This window comes from Lepidochelys olivacea, assembly GCF_965140295.1.
Source record: "Lepidochelys olivacea isolate rLepOli2 genome assembly, chromosome: 3".
Taxonomy (NCBI): Eukaryota; Metazoa; Chordata; order Testudines; family Cheloniidae; genus Lepidochelys; species Lepidochelys olivacea.
Window position 1 is genome coordinate 208,374,873 of NC_140413.1, and position 25,555 is coordinate 208,400,427.

The 25,555-nt window shown below is 41.1% G+C and overlaps 1 protein-coding gene across 4 annotated transcripts in view; it reads left to right on the forward strand.

Annotated features, from left to right (window-relative positions):
* Nucleotides 1-25,555, forward strand: part of MAP4K3 (mitogen-activated protein kinase kinase kinase kinase 3) — a 136,028-nt gene that overhangs the window by 108,812 nt on the left and 1,661 nt on the right. For all 4 annotated transcript variants that reach the window (XM_084622281.1, XM_084622282.1, XM_084622283.1 and 1 more), the window contains 9 exons: nucleotides 615-675; nucleotides 761-878; nucleotides 3,012-3,070; nucleotides 5,779-5,882; nucleotides 6,802-6,973; nucleotides 11,027-11,095; nucleotides 11,188-11,280; nucleotides 14,221-14,291; nucleotides 20,729-20,784. In XM_084622281.1, the coding sequence (XP_084478407.1) occupies nucleotides 615-675; nucleotides 761-878; nucleotides 3,012-3,070; nucleotides 5,779-5,882; nucleotides 6,802-6,973; nucleotides 11,027-11,095; nucleotides 11,188-11,280; nucleotides 14,221-14,291; nucleotides 20,729-20,784 (803 nt within the window). The remainder of the gene's footprint in view (nucleotides 1-614; nucleotides 676-760; nucleotides 879-3,011; nucleotides 3,071-5,778; nucleotides 5,883-6,801; nucleotides 6,974-11,026; nucleotides 11,096-11,187; nucleotides 11,281-14,220; nucleotides 14,292-20,728; nucleotides 20,785-25,555) is intronic.

A 25,555-nucleotide genomic window follows, 5' to 3' on the forward strand; every position in this document is an offset into this window, starting at 1 on the left:
ACAGATTTGCTTTAGCTATCATGGTTTTTTTTTGTGGGGGTAGGTCTTCTTTCTGGTATACCAGAAGTCAGTTTGTTTAATTATTGAGGCAAAATGCGTTACCACACAGAAATGGAAGGTTCTCTCAGCCCCCAACCTTAATATATAGGTTCAAAGGATTTGGCATGTCAGTCTTAAAAGAAATGTTGTTATATTTTAATGACTATGCATTTACTGGGTGTTACCCCATTTGGTACTCTTTCTTTGAACTAGTAGAGGAGTATTACATGCTAAATCTGATGTGTATTTTGAAATTTAAATATAAAATATAAAAAGTTTAGGTCAACCTTAACTCTGAGTTAGGGGTGAGTTATAAAGCATACTAAAAGTATGCATATACAATACATTTGTGTGTGTGTGTAATATAAAGGTTGTATGTATTATGACTTTATCCTTTGTATTAACTCTAAAATCTGTGAAAATACTATGTTTAACTTATCTAAGGCCAATTTCTGCTATAGAAATCATAGCAACGTTAATTGTTGTATTGCCTGTCCAGATACTAACTTATAAATTGATTTATTGTACTACACAACATTTTGTGTTCAGTAAATTTTGTTTTTCTTCTTTATCAGCTATTTCCCCGAAGATGTACGTGGTTGTATGTAATGAACAATTGCTTATTATCAATATCTGGTAAGTCTTTCAACTGTTTTTAATGTAAATGCCTGAGAATCGTAAATTTTGTGTATTAAGCTTTATTCTGATTTTTAATTTCCAGGTAAAGCTTCTCAGCTTTATTCCCATAATTTACCAGGGCTCTTTGATTATGCAAGGCAAATGCAAAAGCTGCCTGTATCTATTCCAACACACAAGCTGCCTGACAGAATACTCCCCAGGTAAATATATATTAATCAAATGTACTAGCAATATTCTGTAGAAGATCTTGTTTCTGAGAGTCCAGGACCCTCTCCTGAATGGGGACCCCTAATAATTTGAAGTTTTTGGAATTTATAGTCTCATCTCCACGAATAACTTCTACTAGCCTTAATTAGAGTTCAGGCACTTAAATTCACAAGAATCAAGATGAGAATATACACTCTGAAAGGAAAACTCCAATTGTACACATTTCGCTTTCTTCTTGGGATAGACTGTGTTTGAATCTGATCTCACAATTCCATTTTACTTCACTTGAATTATTCTTGAGTTACTGAGAACAAGTCAGACTGCTTGTTCCTTGAGGGAAGTTCTGGTTGCCTCTGTTGTAAACCAGATTCCAGGGTTAAGCTCAAGCATGTTTATCTAAGAACCAGAGGAGAGATTGAAGCCTAAAATAAACTGTTCTGATCAGCCCAGAGAATGAGGGTAGGGAAATATTTATTCAGAATGAGAACATGGGGCGCTGGAGGCTATGGACATATTACCTGAGGTGTGTCCACAGCAAGTTCTGTATGCAGTTTCACCAAATATATTTATCACCAAGGATCATATGAGAGATCCGAAGTAATATTATATTTGTTGCCACCCAAGCCATAGGAGACAGATCCTTAAAAATAGTCTGGATGTCAGACTCAGTACCAGATAACTTGCTGACTGCACCAAATCTGCTATAGCAGAGGCTATAGGACTATTTTGTCCTCCATGAGCCTTAGTACCCTTGCTGCTCCAAAGAAAATACTTGAAAATAGAAGTGTTCTAGACATGTAATTAATTTTGCTAGCATCAGAGGGAAATGGTAACAGTAAGAAACCTGAGGATTCAGTGTGGAGTCAACATTCAGTGCATAGAAGGTAGAATGAATCACCAGAACACTTCACAATAAATAACTTCCTAAAGAACTATCTTATCAGTGGGCCTGATTCTTAGCTACCTGGAGGTACAACTAACAGCCGTAGCTTTATTCATTACATGATGCAGGAAAGGCCTCTGTGCAATCATCTGCATGCATAGCTGTGTTACACCCATCAGACACTGTGATCGCCTTGGAACCGAAATATGGTCTTAGAAGATTTAGCATAGCCACCTTTCAAACCATTACACTGTATATCCCTATGCAGTTTGTCTGTTCTTGCCCCATACTGTAACTTTGGCCAGCAGGCTATGTGAGTTGGGGACACAATCAGCAGAGGACCAATACTGTAAATTTCACAAGGTCAGGGTTGCTATGAAAATTCCAAAATACATCAAGCCTGAGATGACATCTCATACACACTCTGGAGGGCCAGGAGATTTCCTGCCAAGTCCCATCACATCCCAAGGAAAATGTTAAACAACCTGAAAGTGCAAAGGGCAAGCAAAACATACATAGGCAGGACAGAAGCATTTAGATATTCCACATTTCTCTTTGCTGCTTTCTTCCTTTTGCGTGACAGGCATCAGAAGGACACAGTAGCCAAGAAGATTACTAGATGCATATCTAAAGTATGTAAATAGCAGGATAAATTATTTCCACCAGATCTCAAAGCACGTTCTTCAAGAGGTTCTTGAATACCATGATGATGAGTGCAATATAAAAATTGATGTAAAATTAAAGCAAAATTCTCTTCAGAGAAAAGTTCATGCACCAGCAGAAAAAATGGAAAGCAAAGAAAAATTCAAAACAGCTACATGAGCATCAGTACATAAATCTGCAAAACATTATATGCTTGATTTGGGACTTAGTTGACACAGCATTTAGTAGCAGAGCCCTACAATGTATGGAAGTCATGATCTCCAATCCGTTTCTGCAATGTGAACTCCACTGAAGCAGTCCTTGACAATGCCTCTAATAAACCTCTTCCTGGAACAACTTGGAATACTGCATTCTCCTTCTCGACCTGTCAGTCACCTTTGGAACTCTCGATCACATGCTTATTGATTATCTTATCCTCTGTTGACTTCCTTAACTCAGGCCTTTCCTGCTCCTCCTCCTGTCTTTCAAATTACTCCTTCAGGGCGTCATTCTGAGGGGTCATCCTTATTAACAGTCTTTATAAGAAGCAGATTGATTGATTGTTTTATTGAATTAATAATTCTGTATTTATATCCTTTAGGAAGTTTTCAGTGTCTACAAAAATTCCAGAAACCAAATGGTGTCAGAAGTGTTGTGTTGGTAAGTAAAGATGTACAGTGAAAATGTCAGTAAGAGGAATAAACGGCTACAGTGTTGAGATATTTGTAACGGGTCACTACCTGGGGAGGAACAAAAGGAGAGAAGAATATTAGGCTGTCACGTTTCTCCTGTCATCAGAAAGAAGCTGTAGACATCTACAGGTAGTAAACTCAACCAGATTAGCCCTCACATTTATAGGAAGTGAAAACTTCCTCTTTTTTTCCCCTCATAATTAATCACATTTCACAACAAATTCAGATCAGCAGAATACATGTCCGGTTTCTTGAGAAACCTCAGTCTCTCCGGGGGAGTGACATACAGGAAGCATCAGGCTGTGGACCATGACTTCTAATACTGGCCATTGTGAGCCCACCATAGTTAGTATTATTATTGACTGATACTGTGTAGTTCGTTTTAAATTCTTGCTAGAAAGATCTACAAGAGCAGCATTGGTTCTCTAAAAATAGTACCATACAAAAGTACAGTAAGGGTCTAGTGCACCAACCACGGAGTCAACACTGCTGTATGAGAGAGATACAAACAGTGAAATGTTACTGTTCAATAAATGTGCATAAAAGGCAGGAAAATTATTTGCTGCATGAGCTCTCCACACAAGCTGTAGAGTGTGGAGGTGGGATGGGGTCTTCTCGAATCACTAACTGCAACACCTAGGTCCCTGTTATATAGAACACAGGATGTAACATTTTCAAATTCTCTGATATAAGTAATCACTTGTTTCTCTCATCTACCTGTTTGTCTTGTCATTTAGATTGTAAACTCTTTAGGGTAGGGACTGTCATTTACTATATGTTTGTACAGTGCTTATTAGCATGAACGGGCCTTGACCTGATTGAGGCCTCAATATAATGTTAAAAAATAATCTGCTGAACTGCTGAAAGGTGTAGTTTCTGACCTGCTGGCAGAAGAATAGTAGGGGAAAAAAAATCAGAGTAGATATGAAACTCTATAGGCTCTTCATGAATATAAATGTAACGTTCAGCCTGATACATTTTACAAGGTTTCTCTTCCAGTGCTGAACAGTGAAGGTGTTAGCATGCTGCACTGTAATCTTGTGGTGGTCATGGTAACCTGGCCTAGTTTGTCAGAAGGGTGCATGCACAATACAGCAGATAGCTAGCGTGTGGCCGTGCTGAAAGAGCTTTATCACCACCAAGTGAATTACTAAGCATCTAAATATTACTAGACCCTAGAGAATCTCCCATGTGGTAGGAATAGAGCCTGTGATGGGACACGAGTGCTGTACCCTTTGTCCTAGCGGAAGCAGCACTGAAGTGGCAGTCAAAAAGGGACTGAATTCTAGTCTCATCTTTTCCACTTACTGGTGTTAGTAATTATGTACACTTCACAATTTGTATTACTGAGTTGAACCTTACTTTAACTGTCAGGCAAGTATCATTGTCCCCATTTTACAGATGGGTTAACTGGGATGTTGCACAAGGGACCAGATTTATAAAGGTATTTTTAGGTGCCTAAAGATGCAAATAGGCCCTTAATGGAACTTCAAGAGAGGAGAGGGTGGTCCTAGTGGATTTCATCCACATTGAACCACATTGAAAGTCAGTTCTGTAAACTGCACCTTTCTGTGTCTTTGGGCCCTTAAATGCCTTTGTAAATCTAGCCCAGGATCACCTCAGTTGGCTTTGAATCAGACCCTTAGATTGTAAGTTCTTTGGGGCAGAGACTTTATCATTTCATGTCTTGTACAGCTCTAATCATATTGTTGATTATTTAATAATGTGATCACGTAATTAGCCTCTAATATAGTGAATTTGCAGAGTTCAGGCAGTGCATGCAATTTTAAGCATTTCCTGACTTTTCAGTGCCTAGCAGCCCACCTTCTTTTTTTTAAATATTTTTTAATTGAGTAGTGATAAAAGCTATAAGAAGAGCAGTTTTTAATGAAAATGATGATGACTGATATCCTTCCTATTTTCATTTCAGGGTCAAGGTATAAAATTAAGTAATGTGTTAATTGAATTTTAGGTACTGGGTGCAAAATATACTGAGTGTTACATTTTTAGGCCAACTTTGTCATTAAAATTCAGCTTCCTGGGCAGTTTAAAGAATTGACAGTGGATGTATGGAGCCTTTCATTTCCTATCACTTGCTAGAACCTGGTCTAGGACACCAATGACTGAAAGCCTACAGAGCACCTATCAGTTGGTAATGACTGGTAAATTGCTGGCCTCTGTTCAGTTCATGTTGGAGAGGTGCCACTGTCATAAGAACAGCCATTATAATTGGCACCTTTCTTCAAAATCTTAACACTAGAGGAGGTTCCTCAAGATAATTAAAAAATAGTTGGGGCACACCAACACTCTGAAATGGGGAGCTTTGACTGTCAGTGTCCATGCTATAACTAGCCTGTAGGCAGCCCTAAAGTATTAAGTCCTGTTTATCAGTCAAAAACCTTCAATCAGCTGTATTAAAACAAGCTAGGTATATAAAGTATGGTTTTATTATGATGTCTGTGATAGCACCTACTATATGCTGTTTTTTCCAAACCCTTAAGAGATTCCTAGGAGCCAAAAATCTAAGGGTTGTATGTAGTTTGAAAACTGACTTTTCAGAGTCCCTTTTCAGATCTGACACTTTCAGAATTGCAAAGGCTGTGTTAAATTAGATGTGAAATGTTTATACTAAGTAAAATGTGTTACTAACATACTTTACCTTTTCTTTCTTGGCAGTGAGGAATCCTTACACAGGCCACAAATACCTTTGCGGAGCACTACAGTCTAGCATAGTCTTATTAGAATGGGTTGAACTGATGCAGAAGTTCATGTTAATTAAGGTAAACATTACAATAAGATGTCCACAAGCAGGAACTACATTCTCTTTAGGACTCAACCTCTTAATACAAAACATTGATTTTCAGATGCTTTTATCTTGAAAAAAATTAGTTGAGTAACTAAAATGTAAATAATTTATGTTCCTATATGATTTTCTGTTCATTTCTGCTTAACTCATTTTGAAAAATGAAATTCATTTTATATCATTTGAAAAATACCAGTTTAAAATGTCCCAAACATTTGCTAGATGCTAACTAAACATTATTTGAACCTTTTCCCCTGCACATATCCAGTCTAAAGGTTGATTATTTCTATCTGTAAATGTTGTCTTATAGTTATACAGTAAGAATGCTCTGGCTAATCAATGGGCAGAGCCTTGGGAGAATTGAGGGGAGAACATTGATAGTTCTCACTTATGCCAAACGTAAAGGGAGAAGATGACTCATTTGTTTTGGACTGCGTGACTCTTTGGGTGCTCCAAAATCAAATAGTTGTTGTTCCCAGCTGACATCTGCAGGACAGAGGCCACAATGCTTCATTTTTCTCGGACAGGCAGCACCCACAGTCTGATCAGCTGGGGAAACAAACTTTTTAAACCTCCCCAACTAGTGATGTCACTCAGAGGATCTGGGCTCTCTTGCAAGCAGCCATAAGAAAAATGATAGTGAAAGTTCAGATTCTGGATATTAACAAAATCTGCATGAAGAACCTAAATCTTCATAAATCAGATTTTCCTGCATCTGCCAAGTAGTATGATTTTAGGAAACAAGCTTGATGTTACATAAGTGGACTAACTCTGAATGGTAAAACTACTTTATCCAACTTACCATGCTGTTTAAATGACTAATCATGATGTGTACTAAATTGTTTGCTTTTTAACTTGTTTGCCTTTATCTAACAGTTTTTTGTTTCTTAATCTAGCACATAGATTTCCCTGTACCTTGTCCACTGAGATTGTTTGAAATGCTGGTAGTACCTGAACAAGAATTCCCCTTAGTTTGTGTTGGTGTCAGTCGAGGGAGAGACTTCAACCAGGTGGTGAAGTTTGAGACTGTCAACCCAAATTCTACCTCTTCATGGTTTACAGAAACAGGTTTGTGCATTATGATTGGATTCCCAACATTATTTGCTATCTTACTTTATTATAATTAGAGCACCAGTAACAGCTAGGTTCCATAGTTTCCATGGAATGTCCCATAATTAGTTACACTGGGTTTTCCACGTAAAGTGGTCTCCCAGTTGTCCATAACTCTCTCTGATGTTCACCTTCCAGGCTAAAATTTTTGATTGAGTGAATTTTTTTTGAATGTTTGAGTGGAACACACAGGGGACAGAATAAAAGTTGCTTGTGTTTCCAGAAGTTAGGCCTTCCTTGAATTGTGCGCTTCACTTTGCAACTTCAGTGTTCTCTTGACATAGCGTTTTTAATGGATTTTAATGGAATTTCAGGCTGATTGCCTTCTTCTCGGGCAGTTGGTATGAGATGTTGTGGGCCAAATGCAGAGAGCGTGTTTCAGCATGGCAGTTACATTGCTGTTGCTGAGACGGAAGTACTTACCCCTCCCTCTTTCCATGAATATTGGGAGGAGGGAAGGCATGTGTGCCCTGTACTCTGCATCCAAAAGCCACCCCTTATTTTTGATCCTCATGGCTGGCATGAGTGCCATTTGGATGAGGAGCTAGTGCACGGAAGCAGCAGCAGAAACTCTTAAGATGAAAATTGGGTGGTGGAGAGACAGCCTTTCTGGATTGCGCCCCACCCTCTTGAAAACCAGTTGCCATCGTGAGCCTGGTCCCAGTGCCAGTCCCGGTCCCAGTCCCACAATGCAGAATCAGTAAGTAGCTCTGTCTCAGGGCTTTAGCCACCCCCCAGTACTTTTGCACAAACCTCACTGATTCGATTCTGTGGCGCTCACTAAAAATGCTGTTTTCACTAGAAAGATTTCTGCTGATTTTCTTGCTTCTTAAAAGAATATGTGAAAAACTTCTGCTGTAAATAGAAGTACAACTACATAAATGACTGTTATCAGTGGTAGTGGTGCAGTGTCTGGCCAGTTAATACTGTAATACTTGTGTGTGTGAACTTTGAGTTCCATTTTCAGATTGGTACATAGGGTTATGTAGCTCCTAATATAGTCATTGAAAGTAGAACACTGAAAAGCAACTCTTTAAAATGTACCCTTTGTATTCAGTCTTATTTCAGTATTGTCTGCATCAGTGATATGTCTCTGTAAATGTAAAATCTTTATTCCCTTCTTAATACTCTCTGTTTTTTAACTTGGACAGTTTAACACTGCTCTGAATTACTGCATCTATCCTCGTTAGAATTCTTTTTTAGTCATTTGTATGTCCTTCTGGTGCATCTGTATTGTTGGCAGGTCTTCTTTCCTTTATTATATTGTTAGTGCTTTAAACCACGTGGTTAAATCTCTCTCTCCTGTCCTCTGTTGACAGGACATTGAGAAGTCAAAAACACTCTGAGAGGAGAGAAAAGTGTACAGTATGTGGTGGTCATAAATAGCTTGCACCAAATGGTTATTATTTTATATATTTGGCATTTGTTTGGAAATGTTTTGAAGTGATTGTCTTTGCTCCATTTGTGTGATGATCATGAGTCAGAAAATGCATACACCTTCTTGTGACTGACAGGCCAAATTATTGTCTCTGAAAGTGCATTTTTCTCCAGAGACAATTATGCCTGATGGCATGTGAGTGAGACTCCCATGTGACATACTGCTTCACTGTGTGTGGTCTTAGGCAGAGCCAGCTCAATTCCTATGAAATGGCAAAGAACACACACCCTGGAGGTGGTGGTGAAGAGGTAGCTCTCTTAATTTCTTTCTCCCCATCCCTCTGGTTCTGGCAGATAAGTCACAGGGAGGATGGTATGTATTACATTTTCAGTAGCTCTCAGTGCTGCTCTCTACACTCTCAAGTAAGAGCACCCAGTGCCTGACAGGTACCGAGAAAAACAGCAGCCTCTCAGCCTGCCATGTTCCCTACCTGGGTAGAAGACTGAGAATGGAGTTCTTTGTCCAAAAAATTAGAGAGGAAGACAGAGTGAGGAGTCTTCTCTCATAATCAAGGGGGCAAAGGCAGGAAAGAGAAAATGAAGTTCCCAGCCTCCTCCTACACTGACACCAAAGACAGAACCACAGTGGGTTCTGGTTATGGTGTCATCCCCAGGCTTGTTGCCACAAAAGGCTGTTATGCACTGTTGTGTGTTTTCCCCCTTTTTCATCAGATGTGAGAATGCTTTAGATGAAAAAATCTTTTGAAATATGAAAGAATAGATTTTAATATTGTTGAACTGGTACTCTTTTGCTCTCTATACCATAACTAGAAAAATTGCCCATGAAAATACTCACATACATTGTACTGTACATTTCTTTCCACCATTTAATTTGATTTTACACAGATATTATTACTGTTTTAAACTCTTTGGGCCTTTTCTACACTAAAGGGAAAAGTCGATCTAAGCTACGCCATTTGAGTTATGTGAATAGTGTAACTCAAATCGACGTAGCTTAGATCTACTCACCACGGGGTCCATACTACACGACGTCGACGGGAGACACTCTCCTGTTGACTCCTGTTACTCTTCTCAATCAGGTGGAGTACAGGAGTTGACAGGAGAGCGATCGGCAGTTGATTTAGCGGGTCTTCATTAGATGCACTAAATCAACTGCCGATGCATTGATCGCCACAACGTGGATCCTCAGGTAAGTGTGGACAAGCCCTTGGTCTAGGCTGAATCATTAGTGGTTTAACTCATGTGCAGGGATGTACTACAGGCCTCACAGAGGCCTGTCTGTTCAGCTTTGTGGGGAGGAGGGTAATGTCTTGACTCACTGTAGTGATTCCTCCAGCTGTTTTAAGGGTGACTGCAGTTCACTGGAGGAGAAGTCACAGCTCACCTAGCTGAAGGGACAGTTGCTTTGATGACTCTTGCAGATGGAGTGTTAATACAAAAACGGGAGTAATCCTTTGTGATCAGAGTACAATTCCTCTGTGTATTGTACTTTTCAACTATATAGGAGCTCAGTATTGCCAATTATTAATAATACCTTAAAATAATGGGCCCCAATCCCAGAATCCAGTCGTGAGTCAGGGAGCCAGGCTGAGGGGATAGAAATGGCAGAAATATTCTAAGACCAGTTTTTCACCACTTTAGTTCAGATGCCAGATCCAGAGTGCTGTAAAGGTTCTGATAAAAATCTAAACCTCACATTTGAACTCAAAAGTATCCAGGTCAAGAGACTGCTTCAGTGAGCACATTTCTACTGCCCCATATGTGGAGTTTTTTTAATCTTATGCAGGATTTGACTTCTTTTTTTTTATGGGGTTAAAATGTTCTTAATTAAGAGCTGGTTTTAGTATTTTATGTAATGTTTTAATTTCAGTTTCTATTAAATATGAGAATTAGTTTCTCTCTTGGTTGTATGAAAGGTTCCTAGAATGCTGTAGTATAGATACCAGATTAGCAAGAGTTGCTTTTTGTCATATCTTGCTAAAAGAAATTGTATTTTCTCTTTTGAGTTGGCATGTCCACTGATCTGAGCTTGTGGGTCAGATCTCCCCCATTAGCTGTGATGGAGACAGCTGCAGCTCTAATGTGGCAGAAAGGTTACTGTCTCACTCCTTTGTTCGAACGGTCTTCATTAACAATTTGTAAATAGCTTATACAATGTGAAGATGAAGGAGAAATTGCAAACAGTAGCAAGGACTGAGAACAAGTCCAAAAGTGCTAGCAAGATTTTGAAACAATGGCAGAAAAATTAGAACAGGATTCCAGTTGGAAAAATGCAAACCAACACATCTGAAGGAAATAATCTGAAACACGTATATTTTATGGAAAGCAGAAGTACTGAAAGACAGAGGTGACGGTGGACAGCAACTTAAACATAAGTTTGCTTTGTAATATTAATACTTTAATATTACAGGTTCATTTGCCTCCATCACAGCCAACAAGTCGGGTAAGTGGACATGTCTTTTTAAGAGAAGAGAAATTTCACTGGTTAGAAAATCTTTCTGTAGTTGAAAATACAACAGTACCTTAAATTCTTTTGAACTTCAGAATCTCCACATTCAAATTTGATGGTAATTTGTGTTGTATATAAATTAACTGTTGTTATTTTTGTTATAGACACTACACAGGCGAGCGTTGTACATTTAACACAGCTGGAAAGAGATACCATTTTAGTGTGTCTGGATTGTAAGTTTTAGTTATGTATCAAATATACATATTCAAATTAGGTCACTTGTTTGAGAGGAATGGCTAAGTGACACCTCTTGTTTATTCTCTAGGCTGTATAAAAATAGTAAATCTACAAGGCAGATTAAAATCTAGCCGAAAACTGTCATCAGAGCTCACGTTTGATTTCCAGATTGAATCAATAGGTGAGTGTGGTTTTGGACTCAACTTGGTGTAGCTCGTTTAATTTGGCACCGGATGCTAAAGATAGTAATTTTCAAGACTTTGCTGACATAAAATGTATCGATTCCTATGTTTTATTGTGTGGTGATAAGCTGGGTTGAGCATTTAGTGGATTGATAGGCTTCCAAAAGAGGGACCAGAATGGAAGAGTGTCCTCAGAATTCCCTCCGATTAGGCTAAATGGTCTGGTAATGTTATGACCTCTGTTTCTACAGAAAAGTCTGTACTCAGGCCACTCAAACTCGTTGTGAATTATTCCTGTTACTAATTTGTTCTTTTCATTTATGCATGCAGTTCATTTGTTTACTTCAGTCTCAACACTGCAAATGCACGAAGTGTGAACTAAAATTCCTTGCTAACTTTTCTCATGAAAATAAATTTAACTCCTTAGTTGGAAGCAGTGTGGGCTAGTGTACTGGACTGGGACTCAGGAGATCAGGATTCTTGGTGACCTCGGGAAAGTCACTTCCCTGCTTTGTGCCTCAGTTAACTCCTCTTTAATGGGGATAATGATACTCTCCTATGTAAAGTGCAATGAGATCTATGGATGAAAGGCGCTATATAAAACCTAGATACTATTAGTATGGTTATGTCATAGTGGATTAGTGCAACTTCCTCACTTCTCTGCATCATCCTCTCCCCTTTCTGTTCCTAAACGGGGTTCATGAAAGCACTGTACCATTTTTTCCCCACAGTTTCTACCAAAAGGCTACTGTGGTAACACACAGATGAAATGTGTACCCCTTGGAAGATTTCTGGGGATTTTTATTTGAGACCGCATATTATGCCATGTCTGCCACAAATCATTTTGGTCTATATGGTGACATGTGCATGATATGTTGCCTGGCAATAATGCTACCATCAGTCTCTCTTATACTTAGTCAGTTCCATCAGGTTCCAGCAGAATTTAATCAAGGAGAGTCACGTAGAATTTGTTCCACAATAGATAGAAGAATTCAAAATTGTCAACTCTCATAATGGGTGCACTTATTTTACACACTTCATTCCCACTCTTGGGAACTGAAAATGCACTTCACATTATTGTGGCATTCTGTTCATGACACTCATAACTCTACAAGCCACTGTGTTATCTCTCAGCTTCAGCAAGAGTGAGCTTTGCTAGAGATTAGACCGGATGTCAGCTTCCTGCCGCACCTGTCTTTCTACTCAGAGGCAAACTCCTCAAGGCTCTATGGCTATGTCTACACTGCAATACAAAACCCATGGCACAGACTCCCAGAGCCTGGGTCAATTGACTCAGGCTCATGGGGTTCAGGCTGCAGAGCTAAAAAGGTACTGAAGATGCTCAGGCTCAGACTGGAGCCCAGGCTTAGAGACCCACCCCGCCTGTTAGGTTAGCTGAAGACTCTCACTTTAGTTTAATATACAGCACTGGGATGGTTTTGTAATAAAACAAGAATAAATATATTAATAAAGAACAGATGTAAGTGATACTAAGCAAGAGGAAAAAAGAAAGGTATGGTTACAAACAAAATAAAACACACTTTCTAGTATTAGAATCTTAACAGATTACAATCTTGGTCTCAGGCAATTTCTGTTGCTTATAGTCAGTTCCCAGAGACTTCAACCCCCATGTTGTTCAAGGATACACCTTTCACAGATTCCAAGAGCTCTGGCCTGTTTTGTCCCTTAAATGATTGATAAATAAGGCCTGTTCTACACTAGAAAATTTAGGTTGGTTTAACTACATCTGGGGTCAGGGGTCTCAGGGATGTGGATTACCTTTGCTGGTGTTGGCATAGGTAGTGTCTACCCTGGTAGCATTTTAAGTGTAGACGGGCCCGAAGTGCCTTTTTGCTCCCCTTATATTACTTAGAGTCCATTGTCTTTGCTTCCAGAACCATGAAGACTTCCTGGATTTGCAGACTCTGTCTCTGGAGTGCTTTCTAAGCTGCATGTTAGCGTGATTGCTTTGTTTACCGTATATGTAAATGTACTTTTATTGTCCGATGCCTGTAATCAAGCCAGTCAGACAAGGGAATCCACATTCCTTTGTCTGACAGGCTTGATTTATACACTGCCTCCAAAACACATTTTAAGAACATAGTTCCAGCACACACTCAATTCTTTATACACAACCAGTGCATACATTGCAGAGTGATATTCGTGACTGGCAATTTACCAGTTTACATATGATATCTTACAAGATACCTTTTGGATACATATTACCACAGTGTGTTGGGATTAGTGAGTGTGTCAGGCCTGATATGAGTTACACTATAGTGGCCCTCTGCCAGTGAGCACTGACTGGCTGTTAGGGTAAAAAAGAGAGTCATTCTGTCTCTTGAAAATGAATTTTAAATCCTTAACATACTATAACCCAGTAGATTTATACAACTCTTTTGAAAAAGCTAGCACTTTGCTGCTTTTGCAATTAGAATTTAATTTAATTTAAAAGGCAGTTGGGACCTATGATATAACTGCCTTTTTTTAAGACAGAAAATGAGGGGAGAGGGATGGGCAGGGAAGAGGAGGGTAAAAAGAAAAACGTTTTAGTTGTAGACTATTTTCAGCTGTTCTCTTGAATTTGGGAGGAAAAGGTAGAATGCAAGTTTTTGTAAAGTTCCAATGCTTATGTACCTGGAAATCTTGCACATTTTCTAAATATTTAAACTCTTGGAGAGAATTAATCTTTTACAAGTAACACAGGGTTCATATTAACTAACAGTTTAAAAAAAAACCCTTTTTTGACCAGTTTGAGATGGGTTAAGTCATTCTGGTGAAACATTTTGGGATCTTTTGTGAGGGAATTGATGTAATTATAAAATATCTACAGACAGAATGTAAAATTGCCATAATAGGAAGGTAATAAATATTCTTTGCCTTGCGAGAATAAATTGGGGTTGTCACCAAAATTAGCTCAAGTGTTCTTTTCCTTCTAGTTTGCCTACAAGACAGTGTTTTAGCTTTCTGGAAGCATGGAATGCAGGGAAGGAGTTTTAGGTCAAATGAGGTGAGTGCACTATCTTCCCTACAATTTTTTTGCTACTAATTCAGTTAAAATGTAACAAGAATAAGAGTAAATGAATATTGTTTTATTGAACTGAATAAGTGTAAATAGGATTCTGTGTTGGACATAACAGCTAGATATTTTAAGCACTGTTTCAACAATATCTAAATTTCAGGATAAACCAGAAGAATTCAGCTTGTCATCCCAAGATTAAACTTTAAATGTTGAAAACCCTCACAGAAAACAATGGACCTTAGTTTACTGTTCCAAGGAACAGAATCCCAAGGCGCAGATTCATTGCTAGTGGAATATTGTGGAATCTACATTCGGTATATTGGAGGCATTACATTCTGGTGTGGTAGTGTTATACACTCACTTTGCACAAGTGTAAATGGCCATGTGGGGAGAAAAGCAGTGGAGAATCAGGTCCAAAAAGATGAATTAGCACAGACCAGGAATTCACTTCTGTTGTTAAAAGAGCTGTGTGTGCTTTGAAAAGGCAGTGAAACCTCTATCCCTCCAGCCATGAAAAGAGAAGCTGCATGGCCTGGGGAGAATAGTGCCTTCTCACCTCTCTCAATCATGAAAAGAGACAGTTGAGTTCACATCCTGCAGGGCCCAGGATCTGACACCACCTAACACAAGAAGAGGCAGAAAGAAATAACAAAGTAAACCATGCTCCTACAGCAAAATATAAGGAGTACACAATGCTATGACTTGAGTATTCAGTTTGGAATGGATACTGAGGAAATGTTTAGCCAAAAATCATCTGAATATTCAAAAAATCACTTCAATTTCCCTAGCTATTAACTCCTTGACACCAGCAGCTGAGATTTCCCAACAACTGGGTGCTCATGCATTCAACTTTAGCGTTAAGAGTTAAGAAATTCAAGTTCCTATTGCCAAAGAGTAAACATATCGGTGGAGAGAGTGAGCAAGTCACCTTTAAATACAATTAGTCATCTATATACTTAAATCATATCAAACTTAGATCTTCCATTTCGTTAGTCACAGTATTTATGTAGAATATCCAATGAGTGACCATGCTGAAAAAATGCTGTTACTGTTTTGAATGATGATTAGTTTGTCTTTGTGAGCTGCCAAAAACGTATTTTGTACAATTTATCAGACTATTTTTAATTCTTTGAGTGCCTTCTGCATATTTTTACTCATGGGTTGTGCTGGCCTCTGCAGCCTAAATGCTGGAACTCTCTCCAAACAGTGTCCATAGGAGTGCTCACGCACCCCCTCCTGTATCTCTCATCAGCATTCCCTAACGTTCTGAGGGCAAGGTTATAAAAGGGAGCATGGTACTATCTGCCTACCTCCATTCCTTCCAACCACAGCATCAGATGGAAGCAAACCTTTTCAGATCTCTTTGATATGGAGCTTTTCTCCTAAAAATGCGATTAATAATGATTAGTGTAGTTTATTATATTGGATTATTATAACTGTGTATTAATGATAGTTAATTGTTTAGTTGAGTTAGTGTTAGCCATGGATCTGACGAACAGAAGATTGGGCTTTAAAAGATGTGCTTGTTTTCTGGCAGTGTTTCTTGCATTGTACTTCATGTAAGATGTCTGGCGTGTCTTGGTGAGGGACATTCTCTATCCAGATGCTCTGTCTGCAGTACGTTAATTCCTACAGCATGTAAGGACAGAAAAAGGCTACAAGGCTCTCATTCTACAGAAAGCATTGGCAGCAAATCTGTTGGATCTTAAGTGTCCCAGAGCTCAGAATATAAGGCAAAAAACATGTCAGCTCCAAGTTCAATGGCTGCTAAATCTAAGATGCTTATGAAGACTCCAGAATTGGCACTGAAATTCCCATGTGCCTACAGCACATCTGGTACTCGGGACATAGGATTTATTGATTAAAAACCTGCAAAAGGTGCCATTGGCACTGGCCTCTGAGACAAAGGCTAAGCCATGAGAAAAGCCATCTAATCCATCTGTAGTGGTTTCGAAGAATATGACTAAAGAGAAGATGACAGCTGTTAGCAGGTCAGATCCCATATGGGATATTCAACATTGGGTCTATCAGACTGGGATTTGTCTACTTTAGTTCCCAGACTAAAAATGAAAGCAGTTCAAAGAGAGAGATCTAAACCGAGACCTCAATTTGTGGATCCATTAATTCTGCTGGATCCAAAGACGGGGTTGAAGACGCAGCCAGAACTGGCAATGGTGCAGTTATTGGAACTGCAAAATATAGATACGGTAATAGCAGAAATTCATCCCACTGGAGTGGATAATGGTCTGGATCCCTGGGAGAGACCCTCTATGGAAAGGAAAAAAGAGGTTCTGTCAAATGTCTTCACTCAGGTTCCTACAGCTGAATGGATAATACAACTGCCATGCGTTATGTCAACAAGCAGGGAGGGGCTTATTTGTCATAGTTATGTAATGAAGCAATCAGGGTATGGGATTGGTGCATACAGCACAACATTTATCCAGTAGCCCTGCGACTATCAGCAAAGGACAACTGCACAGACCAACTGAGCAGAGAGAGACAACACAGTTACATGAGTGGTCGGTAAAAGAGGAAGTGATGCACAAGGTCTTCAGCAATTGAGGATATCCTGTCACAACACAGTGTCATCAGTTCTGGACAAGGGCCGAAAAGGATGTGCAGTCCATATTGGACTCATTTATACTGAATTGGGGAAAGGTGTGTTGTCTGCTTTCCCCCCTTTCCATCACTACAGAAAGTAGAGAGGAAAATAATACAGGTTAGGGCAAGAAATGGCTTTAGTTTCTCTGGTGAGGCTCAGACAGCAGTGGTACATGAATCTACTTGGGATTTTACAAGATGCTCCCAGTATTACTGGATCTATTTTTGCAGGAGCAGAGCAAGATAATTCTTCCAGATCCCCTGTCTCTGCCAGCATGGGCTGTTGGACTTTAACTGACCTTGAAAGATATTATCCTTTAGATATCCATCAGGTGCTCATTAACTCTAGAAAACAATCGACCAGAAGATGATACCAATTTAAATTTTCATGGTTTGTGAGTTGGATACAGAACAAACCTGAATGTTCCGAACTGGCTCTAGTGTATTTTGGAATACTTACTGCATTTAAAGACTGAAGGTATTTCAGATTCTTTGCTGAAGGTTGAGTTAGCAGCTATATCAGCATATCCTGTGTTGAGAGTTGTTAAATCAGTATTTGCACATAGTATGGTCAAAAAATTTATGAAAGGACTTTCAAATCTTTGTCCATCTGTAAAGGACCCACTTCTGGGATGGGACCTCAATTTAGTTTTAGCACAACTCATAAAGCCACCCTTTGAGCCCTTGGCAGAGTGTTCTTTATTTCATGACTGTAAATATGCCTTTGTAATAGGTTATAACTTCAGGCAGGTGGGTTAATGAATTATGCACGCTGATGAAAATTTGCTGCCTTTACTTTTTTCTTTCTACCCTCAAGGTAAGTTGGTCTGCAGCTTTGGGGTCTGTTTGACTTCTCACTGCTGTTGGATACCCAAATAGCCGCAGTCATTAAAATTTTTTAATCTGCAGCTGCCCTGAACACTACACCTGATCCAATCAGACACCGACCTTGGCCATGTTGAGCCATACATTTAGTTACCTTCTAGTGATACTAACAAATTGTATCAAGGAATGAACCCACATACCATGACAAAGCTCTAACGTGGGGTGGGCAAACTACGCCTGTGGGCCGGATCTGGCCTTTCAGATTGCCACCCTTGTGGTGCCGCGGACCCCGCACCACTCCCAGAAGTGGCCGGCACCATGTCCCTGTGGCCCCTGGGGTGGGGGCAGAGGGCTCTGCGTGCTGCCCTTACCTGCAGGCACTGTGCCCCGTAGCTCCCATTGGCTGGGAACGGGGAACCATGGCCAATGGGAGCTGCGGGGAAGGTACCCACAGGCGAGAGCAGTGCACAGAGCCCTCTGCCGCCCTCCCACAGGGGCCGCAGGGACATGGTGCTGGCCGCTTCCAGGAGCTGCGCGGGGCCAGGGCAGGCAGGGAGGGAGCGAGCGAGCCTGCCCTGGCCCCAGTGCGCGCTGCTGACCCCCAGAACCACTCCAGGTAAGCGGCACTGAGCCCCTCCTGCAGCCCGCACCCCAACCCCCTGCTGCGAGCCCCCGCACCCTTCATCCGTCCCAACCCCTTGCCCTGAGCCCCTTCCTGCACACGGCACCTCCTCCCACACTTCCTCCCGCACCCCAACCCCCTATCCCAGCTCTACATTCATGGCCCAGCATGCAATTTCCCCACCCAGATGTAGCCCTTGGTCCAAAAAGTTTGCCCACCCCTGCTTTAACTGGTGCAAAACATAGCAAGCCCATCTGCTTAGCAACACAGGTCACTCTGAACACATCATCAGCTCAAGTTCTCTGTTCTGACATTTGAATCTCAGAATGGGATTGTTTTTAGCTACTTAAAAAGTCACCACAGCCATGACCTCTCATTGTTGCTACCTTCTAGTGGAGCAGTAAAACTGTTGACTAATAGGGAGAGATGTGTGAGTTGAGGAGACAAACTTTCACAGGAAGTTGACTTACATTTATGTGTTTACTGCTACAAGGGGCAAGAATGACTTTTAGAACTAAATGCAGAATTTACTACTTTGTATTAACTTTCTCCCAATAAGTCCTAAATGCAAATAAACAAATTAACCTTCAGAAACGATTCAAGCTGCTACTCCATGAGGCTGAGAGAGAAGCTAGGGAAGAATTGTTTATATTCCTAGAAGTAGGTAGAAATTTGTAAATGACCCACACGGGCTGAACTATAATCAGCTGGTGAATTTGGGAGTATATTTTGACTTTTTTTTTTTCCCCCTCTATTGACCTCAGACTCATGCACCAGCATTTTATGCAGTGCTCTGGTGCTCACCTAAATGAAAGTTTATTACAATACTGCGATTTCTCTGCAACACACAAAACTCTATTTGTAAGTGTTGGCACCCTCTAAAGCAAATACATGCTGGAATAATACATTTTCTGTTTACCGTGGTTCTATATTCAACAGATTTTATTGTACTCCCATAATCTGTTTTCAAAATAGCAGTATGCTTTTGTTTAGTAGTGCTTTTGTCAAGTACATGTTTTCCATACTTTCTGTTGTCTCTTTGCACTATTTTGGTTAGTGGTATTGGTCTTGATCTCCACAGTATAATGAGCCTTATCCAAAGCCCCCTGAAATCATTGGAAAGACCTACTTTGAGTTCAGTGGGCTTTGGATCAGGCTCTGTAGGCATAGCTCTATTCCGTACAATCCATCTGAATACCTGTGGCAAACCTAAGACTTCAAAATGACATTCTTGCCACAAGGTAGTTTCATACTACTAGCTGGAAAGGCAGGCTTACAGTTCCCTCTGTGGGTATGCGTGTACTCCAACTGGGGGTGTCATTTCCAGGTTGGATAGACATACCCATGCTAGCTTTGACTGAGTTTGTGTGCTGAAAATAGCAGTGTAGACGCAGCTACATGAGCAGTGTTTTGGGCTAGCTGCCCAAATATATACCCAGGGGTTGGGCAAGATTGTACTTGGGCTGCTAGCCACTGCAGCTGCATTGCTATTTTTGGCATGCTAGCTTGGTCAGAGCTAGCGCGAGTCCATCTACCTGAGGAAAAAGTTACTGGGATCTGCAGTACTGCACATATCCTCACATGCCCTTCCAGTCTGAGCACTGCTTGCCGATCAGCCATGTGTGGAATAAATACAGGGACCATGACCCATAGAAGAAATGGAGGTTACTTACTGTAACTGGTTTCAGAGTAGTAGCCGTGTTAGTCTGTATTTGCAAAAAGAAAAGGAGTACTTGTGGCACCTCAGAGACTAACCAATTTATTTGAGCATAAGCTTTCGTGAGCTACAGCTCAAATAAATTGGTTAGTCTCTAAGGTGCCACAAGTACTCCTTTTCTTTTTACTGTAACTGGACATTCTTCCAGATGTGTGGTCCCTGTCTGTATTCCACTACCCGCCCTCTATCCCCTCTGCTTTGGATCTGGTTGAATTTGTGGTAAGAAAAGGAACTGAGGGGGCGTTGACCCACAGTGCCTCTCATACCTTCACTGAGGAGCATGAGATCTACTGTTCGTGTGTGGGCCCACAGATACTGCTTGTTAGAATCTCTGCACTCGGGCACATGGTTCACACGTGTACCCTGCTGTGGAATACAGACAGGGACCACACATGTCAAAGAACCTCCAGTTATAGTAACTAAGCTCCATATTTTGCATAATCTGGCAGAAAGTTCTGTAAAATGGCCCTCTCTTTTGGCCCTTATTTAAAGGACAGATTTAAAGAATTCTCAGACTCTGACTTGGACTGGCAATTACCCTAAATGGTTAATTCAGTGAGCATTAATTCCTTTCTCTAGCTACAATAAATGCTATGATACAGTGGTCAAAAATAACTGCACTTGCTACATGAATAATTATTGTATGTTTTCATTAAATAGATCACACAGGAAATTTCTGACAGTACGAGAATATTCAGGCTTCTTGGATCTGACAGGTATGAACGGTACCAGATATGGTCTATTAAAATGAAAGAGTAATATATATGTTCTCTTCCTCCTATTTCTTAAGGGTATTTTCTCACTAGTACTTCATCCTTCTGTGATTCCTTTGTGGGCTTCTTTTAGTCTCCTTATTTTTCCCCCTTATCCCTTTCCTTGCATATGTTCCTTGTCTCTCTTTCCCGAGGAGTAATAAAACTTTGTTTGAGTTTATCCTGCGAGTAAATACTGCTAAGCTTATATTTCAGAAGTGCTCATATAGCTCCAAAACTTCTCTCTTTTGGGGTTTTAACATATAAGAACATAAGAATTGCCATACTAGGTCAGACCAAAGCACCATCTAGCCCAGTATCTTGTCTTCCGACAGTGGCCAATGCCAGGTGCTTCAGAGGGAATGAACAGAACAGGCAATCGTCGAGTGATCCATCCCATTGTCTGCTCCCAGCTTCAGGCAGTCAGAGGTTTAGGGACATTCAACCATGGGATTGCATTCCTGGTCATCTTGGCTAATATAGCTGTCAATTGACATATCCTCCATGAACTTACTTTAATAGATTTCAGGTTTTGCATTCAGTTGTTATGCTGTATTAGATCATGGGATCTGCACCTCGAAATAAATTAAAAATATTAAAAACATACAAATTTCAATACTGTTACAAAAGCGAGGGAATCTGCCTGTTCTGCCAACATCCATGGCCCAGGAGTGTTTTCAGAACCCCACAAGGTCCTCCGCTTCTGTTGTTTTTTGGAGCCTGCTTTGCATGGCCCCAAATCTCTCCGCTTCTCCTTGTCCTGCAGGACTAAATAGTGAAGTATGGTAGGATGCTTAGCTCCTCCAACCACTAACTGTCCTGCAAAGTTTTGGAGCTTCACAGGGACCAACACCTTCCTACTTTCTCTACCCTGCTTTGGAGTGCTGCAGTTCTTTGAAGTCAATTAATGAAGTAAATGTTGTATGTTTTAGGTAATATATACTGAGAGCAGAGTTTCACCCTTTGCATGATACATGTACTGTACAATGTTAAACCTTAGTTTTCCTTTGAGAACTGCCTATGTCTGTCTCCACTTGTGGGAATTTCACCCTGGCACTGCTTCTCAGAACCATCAAAAAGAGCAATATCTATTGGGACCTTGTAAGCACCCACTCACAGGTCTGAATTTACAAGCATGATGTTAATCTCACAACCACCCATAGGTCTTCTGAACAACAATGATTTGCAGGTGAAATATTGCACTGTGCCTTTACAAGCTACATTTTAGCTGTCTTTTGGACAGAGTTCCCTTAGTTTGTAATTTTTTGGCTTAGTGGTGGGTAGCTGTTTAGCAATTGCACAGCCTCCTTTTAAAAGGACGTTTTACGCCCTCATTCCCATTGGGGTGTTTGCTGCAGTTCGTTGTTATTAGGCCAGTTATTTCTCATAGTTATTGAGAGCCAGCACAATCAGATTTTAAAATAAATAAATCAGATTTTAAGACCAGAGCATCATACTGCTCAAAGATCAGCATGCCCATTACATCAAGAAATATCCTATCCCCAATTGCTGTTCCATCTGAATTGGGTTTATGCCATGTCGCAGGGCAATGACTCACCATTGCGGTGCCTCCTGCTGGTTGTCCAGGGAATTAGCTCTTTTCAGCCAGGAGTGCCCTCTGCTGGTCGGTGTTTCACCTGCCGCTGGCCCCATGCCTGTCTAGATTAGGGTTCTGCCCCCTGGCAGTACCCCCTCAGTCTGGGTCTCCCCTCCCCGGGGGAACCCCCAGCCCCTTATCCCTCCCTTGCCTCAGTGGCTACTGTCAGTCATTGTCTAGCCCCTGCTCCCAAGGGCAGACTTCAGTATTACCACTCATCATCTGCAAGGGGGGTCGGACCAGCTGCCTCTGTCTAGGTCTGGGCTGCTCCTCTGCAGCCTTAGTACCCTTTTGTGGGCCTTTACCTCGGCCTGGGGCTCTGCTAGGCTGGAGCTCCCCAGCTCCCTGTACCCTTCCCCAGCACTGCTCTGCCCTAGGTAGGTAGGTACCCTCCTCAGCTTCCCATGTAGCCAGAGAGAGTCTCTCTCCTTCTTGCCCACTGCCCCCTTATAAGGGCCAGCTGGGCCCTAATTACACAGGCTACAGCTGTGGCTGTTTTCCCAAACAGCCCAGCTTTTTCCCTCTCAGCCCTCTCCCAGGGCTGTTTTAAGCCCTTCAAGGCATGGCAGAGGGACCACCCTGCCACACGTCAGCACCCTAATGGATCTGAGACAACTGCTTAAAGACTTTGCATTGCAAAAAATAAAAACCTGAGCTTGTCAGATGTGGTTTTATTTCAGGTCTCTTGAGTGAGTTCTTCAGCTTTAAAACCTTCCTCAATCGCGCTTGTCATTTCCAAGTCAGATTTTATCTGAAGTTATTGTCAATTCTATGACCTTCCACAGACTTGAAGGCTTCTGAAAGGTATCGTTCTAAAGCACTGTTTATGCTTAGACTGCCTGAGTACTGACTACAGTAGAATCTTTTCTGAACACCAATCTTACAAACAACCAGTTATACGAACCATTTTTCCCACGGGGAAGGCAGAGGAATTGAGGGGAATTGATGTTTATGAAGAGCAGGTCAACATTCCTTCACATTCCAGTGCCTTCAGTGCATTGGAAATTGTTTGCAGCAGTCTGAAGGACAAGAAGAAGGTGATGTAATGCAACTTCTGCACCTACTGTAATTGAGATGTTCCATTTTATGAACTCAATCCTCAGTTTAGGGGTTCTGCTGTATCTGAGTCAGATAGGGCAAATATTCTCTCACGCGTTGGGGGCCTCCTTTAGCTGTTCTCAAGAGAAAAGATGTCTCAGCACCAGGCATTGGAGCTGTGACTAAGAAACCAAAGAACTGGTACCAGTCCAAGGAGGATTTGATTCCTAAGGAGTCCCTCTGATATGAAGATTTCATAAGTGCTTGATTGCCCTTTCCCGAGAGTGCCAAGTAGATTGGGCAGACTGTCCGTGGGTGTCAGGTGTGAGGCCTGCACCAGTTACTCTGCCTGATTGAATTCAGGATATTTGGATAAGCCTAAATGGGCCTGATTCCCCTGCAATTTCTGTCTTTTCTCTTAGATGTTGGTAGGAAGTCTCTGTCCTGAGGCCTAGAAAGAACCAAGAGCTGTCTGGGTTAGCATCTGTAGCTGCAACAGATGGATCAAAGGGCTAGTTAGCTTTTTCCATCAGCTGATAACCTTAGAGGCTCATTTGGCACAACTCTCCATTCTGTGAGGTCCCTTCTACTTATAGGGGTACAGGAACGTTTTGAGATCAATTGAGAGACATCACATGGGCTTCCCGACATTCTGGTGTTCTTGTGGCCAGAACCCTTTTCTGTGTAGGACTTTTAATCCTTGACCTGTGTGGCCATTCTTTCAACAACTTTAAATAGCTTTGTCCTTGCCGTTAGGAAGCATTCACAATGATCTCTCTGACAGTGATGAGAATGTTGAGAAATGAGCACTCTGATTAACCTAATTCTTCCACATTTTCCAGTGAGCATCATAGTCCGTTGTATCTCCTCTCCGATGACAGTAACTAGGCATTGCGTCCTATGGGGCACATTAGGCCTAAATTTAAGCGGTACCGACCCCAGATTTATGCATTTTGTGTCAGTGGATTGGAAGGCAGCAGGCCAGTGAGGCGAGGGTAGTAATTTAAAATTTAAACCAATTTGGCAACCAGGAAGTATTACAATTAAACCCTATTTAACACACTGAAAACTTTATGTACTAGATGTTTTCAACGAGGAAAACAACACAGCTTTAATTGTAACTGCTCTTGGCTGCCAACCTGGTTTACATTTTAATGTTTGCCCAGCCACCCCTAAGCTCCTTCGTTCTCTGACTGGCCCTCCATGCATATACCTGCCTCTCACAGACCTTTGCTCTCCTGTCATAAGTCTTCTGTAATTTTTGCAGATACTTTGGGCTCTGAGTCCATAACCCCCAACACCACAGACCCATACGCAGCCTTCTGCTTAGCGGAGCTGCTGAGCTTCATAAAAACAGATAAAAATGACAGGTGCTAAAGCAATGACAACAAAACAGTGGAGTTGTGTGTCAGACACAGGAAATTTTTAGCTGCATAATGGCATAGCAACCAGCACCCAGATTACCAAAGCATCCAGGAGTTAGTGGGAGAAATGTTTGACTCTTTAGAACTGGAGATAACCAGATGACTTGCTGTTTTTTCAGTACCATTGATTTGAAACACAGAAGCAGTATCATTTTGTGAATCGCTGAAGGGCTTCTCAGAACTTCAGAAGAGGGCTAGCTATCCACAGCTACAACTCCTGCTGTGTCCAGAGAAGCTGATCAGCTATTTCAAGTGCAAGAGCAGGGCTTTGAATTCCTCCCCAACCCCACATATTGGGTTCATTATTTATATCCGCTGCAGCAGATAGATCAAAAGACTAGTTAGTTCATCTCCATCAGACAAACATGAGCTAAACCGATAGCTTGGAACAGTACTGTATACTTCTTAATCAGGTTGGCAGTCAGAATAGTCAGCTGACAGACAATTATGTCACCATAGGAATTCCATCTTAGGGATTGTCTGCTGCTTCTACTTGAACACCCACCTATTATGAGGGCAGTTCAAGAGGACTGAGCAGTTGAAGGTCAAAGTGTGTCTCAGTGACACTGTCCAGGTTTGCACAGGAAGCCTGTGGCAGAGCTGAAATGGACGGAGGAATCCTTACTCCTAGTGCTGCGTCTTTAACCACAAGGCTGTTCCTCCTCCTTGTTAGTGA